Source organism: Triticum dicoccoides, chromosome 6B (assembly GCF_002162155.2).
Source record: "Triticum dicoccoides isolate Atlit2015 ecotype Zavitan chromosome 6B, WEW_v2.0, whole genome shotgun sequence".
Taxonomy (NCBI): Eukaryota; Viridiplantae; Streptophyta; class Magnoliopsida; order Poales; family Poaceae; genus Triticum; species Triticum dicoccoides.
Window position 1 is genome coordinate 544,654,758 of NC_041391.1, and position 7,770 is coordinate 544,662,527.

A 7,770-nucleotide genomic window follows, 5' to 3' on the forward strand; every position below is an offset into this window, starting at 1 on the left:
AGTAGGTGCGCCACGCATTGTAGGATGGCGAGTCGGGGTCGAGGACGACGGTACATGGTCTTTGATGTGGAGCTCGTTGAGGCGGTCGGAGGTGAACATGGCGCCGGCGAAAGAACCGGCATCGAAGGGTTCGGCTTTGGAGCGGGGCATGGTGGCTAGGAGAAGGGAAGGGGTGGCAACGGGTGGTTAGGGTTTTAGGTGTTGGTGGAGGGAAGGGGGGCGGCGGAGGCTGCAGGAGATAGCGGCGGCGGCACTAGGGTTTGGGGGAGAGGCGGCGGTGGCTACAGTAGGGAGGGAGTAGCGGCGGCGGCTTAGGGTTTTTGGGAGGAGGAAGCGGCGGCGGCAACAGAGGAGGTAGCGGCGACGGAGGTAGCGTTAGAGGGGGTGGCAGCGGCGGCTACGAGAAGAAGGGGCGGCTACGGGGAGCGGAAGCGAGGAAGATCGCGGAAAAACTGATACCATGTAGAGAGAATATGGGATGCAACTCAATTGTATTCCTCGAAGTTGGTCACAATATATACACGAGATGTCTTGCGTGACAAGGAAACTAATCCTAACATATCCCTATGAGTCAATTATACAAGGCTAGAGATTATAAGAATAGTAATACAAATATGTCACGTTCAAGATCAATAGCCTTTATTAGAAAGAGAACAAAAAATCACATATATTTCGCTGATGACATGTCATGGAAAGGGTTGCGTCAGCGTCTTCCTGGTGGTGCCGACATGGGAGTCGATCTCACAGAAATGGCGTGAACAGTACAAATCAGTCACAGACGCTTATGTCCGACCGAGAGATATAATCCTGCTTGGAGTAAAATCCAGACACGGTCTTATGTCAGAACAGTGCAGTTTGTGGCTCTGCCATCGCCGACGCGTTATACAATCCTCTGAGCAGCGCCTGGGCGATGAACCTGTTGGCAGCGTCGGTGAAGTGGATGCCGTCCCACGAGAGGAACTCGGACGGGTCGGAGCTCGCCGTCGAGTCCGAAGTGCCGCAGAACGCCGCCATGTCGAAGTGGTACGGGCCAGCGCCGCCGCCGCAGAACGCGGCCAACGGCCTGTCGCCGAAACCTGCACGTCCCAGGTAAAATCAGTGATCGTGCATTGATGTCAGCACGGATGGTGTCTGTCAGTTATATTGCGCGTGCACGCACCGTATTTGCCGGGCGACGCGACGAGGTTGGCGATGGGGCTGTAGATGTCCGCGTAGAAGAGGGTCGTGCCGGGGTGGCTCCGCCGGAGCTCGCGGAGCATGCAGTTGAGCGCGCGGTTGTGCAGCTGGGCGATCTCGTTGAACCCCGTGATGCAGCCGGACTCCCCGTGCGCGTCGCCGGGGAAGAGGGCGAGCAGCTCCGGCTCGCACCCCAGCGGGATCATCCCCGTCACCAGCACCGTCCTTGCACCGGCGGCGACCACGGCCTGCGTAGACGATGCACAGTTGGTCCGCGCGCGCTTCTGTTATGCTGGTGGTTGGGTCGAAAGGATTTACTGCTTACGTTCAGCGCCGAACGGGTGACGGCGACGATGTCCGGCACAAAGCTCGCCGCGAATTCGGCTGTGCGGTTGCTGAATAGCGCGAAGATGTAGTCGTTTACTCCGATCTCTCCGAAGTAGAAGACGGAGGTCGCCATGATATCGCTCTCTTCTTCTGTAGTATGCACAAGATTGCAGTAACAGAATTATTACAAACGAAGGATCGAAATATTTCCACCATTATTAAGAGACATATAAACCGCAGTGCATTTTTTCTTGCAGTGCATCCAAGTATCCAACTGTCACCTCTTCACCTCACTTCGTATATAAACCCGAGAGTAGAAACTCCCAGTTACATTTAAAATTGGCACAGTCTTCAGGAAAAAAATTATATGAGACTAGGTCTCACGGTTGGTAGGTGAGACCCGCCCTGATGGATGACTCGTGGCATCTAATGTCTCCCCCCTGATTTCAGGGGGTGGGGTAGATGCTTTGTGATTTGTGAATGCCACGTGTCATCCATCAGAATGGGTCTCACCTGCTAACCCATGAGACCTGGTCTCATAGAATTCTTTTTCCAGTCTTCATGCTGGAATTCTATGCTAAATTGTGTATAATTTGTCGGTGACGGGATTTATAAAAAAGTTAAAATAACCTAGTTTTTTTATAATATATACTATAGTACATTTATGTACTAGCATCAAGAAACGAAAGTGATGTTTTGGGATAAATCAAATATTGTAAGTACTCCCTCCGTCCGAAAATACTTGTCATCAAAATGGATAAAAAAAGATGTATTTAGATGTATTTTAGTTTTAGATATTTTTTTATTCATTTTGATGACAAATATTTTGGGACAGAGGGAGTACTTATAAATACTTGCACACATCACGTATACTCAGGTCTTTAATTTGAGTATGAAACATGTATTGTATTTTATTTAAAATATATTGTTTCTAACCATGTAATTTTATTGTACATGTTTTATTAATAATCGACCTAAAACGCCGTGTTCAATTTATAAAGTAAATCGAAGGGAGTACGTGATCTGTGCAAGTATTCATAAGTACTGCTGCCTACAACTTACAAAGATTCGATCTATCTCAAGACATCACTTCGTGGTGACCACGATGGATTATAAAGCCTTTTAGCTAGAAATGAGGGGGTCAACTACTTTAAAAAACTACCTGTAACTGCAATCACTCTTTGTTACTCCCTCCGTTCACAAATATAAGATGTTTTAATTTTATTGTGAATCGAATCTACATAGACACTGTTAGGAGCTAGGGTTTTGCCCTTCCGAGGGCGTAGGTTATAGGGGAAGGAGGGAGGTGGGCGAGGGCTAGAGCGCGGCGGCCGGCAGCGAGGCGCCGTCCTTGCGGATTGGCGGCGGCGGCGCAAGCAGGAGGCGGCTAGGGTTTAGGGTTCCGACTCCTCTGGGAGCTGGGCAATAGAATAGTCTTATTGCTTGATTCTCAAAATAGTTTTACAACTAGTATATATAACCATAATCTGAAAATAAACCTAAGATAACTTGGGCCTTAAGCCTGCCCAGTGGGCCCACGGCGGCCATAGACCTGGCCGGTCATAACATCTCTCCCCGCCTGCGCAAACAGCTCGTCCTCGAGCTGAAAGTCGGGGTAGTGCTGGTGGAATTCCTCGCGCTGCTCCCAAGTAGCGTCCTCCTCCGGTAGTCCAGCCCACCGAATCAACACGTACCAGGCGCCTCGGCGCAGCTGGGCCTTGAGCGCCTTCTCCGGTGCAGGAAGGAGACGTCCGTCCGAGGCCGGCGGTAGGGCCGGCGGTGCCGCGGGTGGATCACCGCGGAATGGCTTGAGCAGCCCGACGTGGAAGACATCATGAATGCGCGCGCCGGCCGGAAGCTGAAGACGGTACGCCACTTTCCCAATGCATTCCAGGATAGCAAAGGGACCGGCATAATGAGGACCGAGCTTCTTCCGTGCGCTGGGTTCCAATGATTGCGTAGAGCGGTGAAGTAGACGCAGCCAGACCCAATCTCCCACCGCGAGTTCCGCCTCGCGATGGTGGCCATCATAGTATCGTTTGGCCAACTGCTGGGCCTGGAGAAGTCGTTGCTGGACCTCCACGAGCATCTCATCACGGCTCCTCAGAAGAGCCCCGGCCGCCTCGGTCCGTGCCGAGGCCGCATCCACCGGCAGGATCGGCGGGGGTGGCCGACCATAAACCACCTCAAAGGGCGTATCACGAAAGGCGGAGTGAAAAGAGGTGTTGTAGCAGTACTCCGCCCACGAGAGCCAGTCCACCCATGCACGAGGGCGATCACCTATAACACAACGCAAATACATGGCAATCACCTTGTTAACGATTTCAGATTGGTCGTCCGTCTGAGGGTGGAAGGCAGTGCTCAGGCGGAGCTTCACGCCCGCCAGCCGGAAAAGGTCGCGCCACACATGGCCCGTGAAGACAGGATCCCGATCACTGACGATCGAAGAAGGAAACCCGTGGAGACGGACAATGCCATCGAAGAAGGCCCGTGCAACAGATGTCGCTGAATATGGGTGGCCAAGAGGGAAACAAAAGCAGTCAACCACTGTGAGAATGACGGATTTGCCGCCCACCTTGGGAAGGCCCTCGATGAAATCCATGGAGATGTCTGCCCAAACCTGAGATGGAACCTCCAAGGGCTGAAGCATGCCAGCTGGCCGCAGTGTCTCCATTTTGTTGCGTTGGTGTCACGCCCAATATGCGACCCTATCCAAAAGGAACTCGAAGGTCCCACCAAGGATAGACCCGCATATTGGAACGCTTTTGCAAGGTGGATATCATTACATCAACATTACATAATAGACGGGGATACATACAAAAGGCATACAATGCCACACGAATACAACAACATATTACAAGAGATCAACATCCGACTAAGGATGAACCACAAACAGAAGCTCAAACGACATCCACCCTGCTAGCCCAGGCTGCCGACCTGGAACCTATCCCCTGATCAAAGAAGAATCAGAAGAAGAACTCCATAACAAGCAAACATCGCTCTCACGTCATGATCATCGCATAACCTGTACCTGCAACTTTTGGTGTAGTAATCTGTGAGCCACGAGGACTCAGCAATCCCATTACCATGGGTATCAAGACTAGCAAAGCTTAATGGGAAAGGAAGGGGTAAAGTGGTGAGGTTGCAGCAGCGGCTAAGCAAGTATGGTGGCTAACATACGCAAATGAGAGCGAGAAGAGAAACAAAGGAACGGTCGTGAAGCTAGCAATGATCAAGAAGTGATCCTGAACTCCTACTTACGTTAAACATAACCCAAAGACTGTGTTCACTTCCCGGACTCCGCCGAGAAGAGACCATCACGGCTACACACACGGTTGATGTGTTTTAATTCGGATCTGGTGTCAAGTTATCTACAACTGGACATTAACAAATTCCCATCTGCCACATAACCGCGGGCACGGCTCTCGAAAGTTTATACCCTGCAGGGGTGTCCCTACTTAGCCCATGATAAGCTCTCGCGATCAACGAAGGATATTCCTTCTCCCAGGAAGACCCGATCAGTCTCGGAATCCCGGTTTACAAGACATTTCGACAATGGTAAAACAAGACCAGCGAAGCCGCCCGATGCGCCGACAATCCCGATAGAAGCTGCGCATATCTTGTTCTCAGGGCACACCGGATGAGCAAGACGTCGGGTTGGCATAGACCCTGGTTGCCCAGGGGGCGCCGGACATCGCTCGGTTTGGACCAACACTTAGACAAGCATTGGCCCGGGGGGGCTAAAATAAAGATGACCCTTAGGTTAATTACTCCCAAGGGAAAGGTAGGTGGTGGTGGTGAGGCAAATGGTAAAACCAAGGTTGGGCCTTGCTGGAGGAGTTTTATTCAAAGCGAACTGTCAAGGGGGTCCCATAAATCACCCGACCGCGTTAGGAACGCAAAATCCGGGAACATAACACCGGTATGACGGAAACTAGGGTGGCAAGAGTGGAACAAAACACCAGGCATAAGGCCGAGCCTTCCATCCTTTACCAAATATATAGATGCATTAATTAAATAAGAGATATTGTGATATCCCAACATAATCCTGTCCACCATGGAGCAAATCTTCAACTTCACCTGCAGCTAGCAACGCTATAAGAGGGGCTGAGCAAAACGGTAACATAGCCAAACAACGGTTTTCTAGGAAGGGTGTCAAAGGTTAGAGGTTCATGGCAATTTGGGAGGCTTGAAGAGCAAATGATAGGTAGCGTAGCAAAGCGATAGAATGAAGCAACTAGCATATCAATGATAGTAGTGAGATCCAGGGTAGCGGTCATCTTGCCTGAAATCCCGCAAGGAAGAAGAATGAGTCCATGAAGAAGATGAAGCCACGAAGACGAACCACACGTAGACGAATGCATCCTCACGATCGCAACGAAACTGGAACTATCAAAAAGAAGCACACAACATGGTAAATACACCACACATGAACAAGACATGATGCACAACAAGCATGATGCATGACAAAGCTACATGAAGCTACTCATGGCAAGAGATGATGCAAACAAGAACAACACATCAAGGCAAGTTTAAATGAGGCCGGGAACAACATATAACAATTCAAGTAAGTCCTCATATGCATATTTTGAAATTGGTCCATCTGAATAAACCTTATGTTCAAGTTGTTAAACAGCAAGTTAAGATGCACCAAGATGATCTACACAAAATTCTAGTCAAGTTACATATAAAGTTCATTGGATTCGGAGCTACGGCCTAGAAGATATGAGCAAAACAAGTCAAACATGGCATTGATGCAAAATGCATACAAACATCAAGCAAACACCTCAAAACAAGGATGCAACATGATAATATGAAGCTACATGCAAAAACAAGCAAGTTTCATATAGAGCACACTCAAAACGGAGCAACGGTTCAACACACACACACTCTATACAAGTCATAGCAACAATCTGTCCATAACAGCAACTAGGCATCTTGCAAGCATCAAAACAACAAGCTACAGCATCCCAACATAATAACAAAAGGCATGGCATGAAGTACAGGTAAAGCATAACAAAACATGAACACTGAGCTATCTCCAGAAATCACTAGAACATGCTCAAACACACATGGTAAGATTGCAAATAATAACAGTTTCAGACTTATCAGGAAATAACATCAGGTTGCAATGTTTAGAGCTATCAAACAACATGTTACAGGAACTTATCATGGCAACCAAAGGCATGGCATGATACTACTAAATGCATAGAACAAGAGTCCCTTACTGACCATTAGCCAAAAAGGATCAGAAGATATGATGGCACCCATGTAAACATGGCAAGTTATACTACAGATTCATACATGGCAGGAACAACAATAAGTAGGCATGTTGGTGAGCTTGAACCACTCACCACAGAGCAATACATGGCATGGCAAGGCAACCAACAGTAAGAAGGAATGTTTATGAAGCTATACATGGCAAGAGCAAGGTCATAGGGTGCATGGATCACTAGAAAAGCATATGGCCAAAACTGAACTTCATGTTAACGGGTTGACAGCAACATTATTTAGCAACTTTGGAGCAAGATTACAACATGTTAGAGCAGTATATAAATGCAACCAGGGGCATGAATGGATAGAACATGACATGTATAACAAAACATCCTTAGTGGACATCTCCAAATTATGCATAGAACGACTTGTAGCAGCAGGTTAACATAGCAACAAAATATAACAGAATCTGTCTAGCAAAACAACAACAACAAGTACCCTACTGAACAAGCTTGATGCACTCACTACACAAGTCACAAAAATACAAGGATGGCACCTCTGGAAAGATGGCATAGCATAGATCAAAACACATGTAGACATCAACCTCATAGGATGCACACATCAAACATGGCAAAAATGACAAATGAGCAAGTTATAACAGTTTCAGCAGATTAACATCAACATGCACTCTTCTAACAGCATTTCGGGCTTCAAGATGAGCTCAAATGAAAATGATGCAATGAAATGAAATGAAGTACTCGTTGAGACGAACAATTTGACATATTACACGCACGAAACAGAGCTACAGATGCAGAGATACGATGCGATGAACATGACATGATTATGCAAAATATCAGGGACTTGGAGAAATATACCCCTCCGAAACAGATCTAGGGTTCGTCGGTGGCGCGCGAACCGAGGTCAACTCCGGCGATGGGGGGCTTCTCGGGCGAGCTGCGGCCATGGAGGAGGTCGGGGAAGACGTCGGGGATGCGGGGGAGGTCGGATCCGGCGAGGGGCGCCGGTTCCCGCCGGAGAGAGGAGGCGGCGCGG

The 7,770-nt window shown here is 48.7% G+C and overlaps 1 protein-coding gene across 1 annotated transcript in view; it reads right to left on the reverse strand.

The window, feature by feature from the left end:
• Nucleotides 1-641: 641 nt before the first annotated feature.
• The window catches only part of LOC119320462 (GDSL esterase/lipase At2g27360-like), a 13,826-nt gene continuing 6,697 nt past the window's right edge, over nucleotides 642-7,770 (reverse strand). The window contains exons 3-5 of the mRNA XM_037594544.1: nucleotides 1,502-1,650; nucleotides 1,160-1,424; nucleotides 642-1,076 (exon numbers count right to left, since the gene is read on the reverse strand). Of these exons, the coding sequence (XP_037450441.1) occupies nucleotides 841-1,076; nucleotides 1,160-1,424; nucleotides 1,502-1,650 (650 nt within the window). The 3' untranslated portion in view covers nucleotides 642-840. The remainder of the gene's footprint in view (nucleotides 1,077-1,159; nucleotides 1,425-1,501; nucleotides 1,651-7,770) is intronic.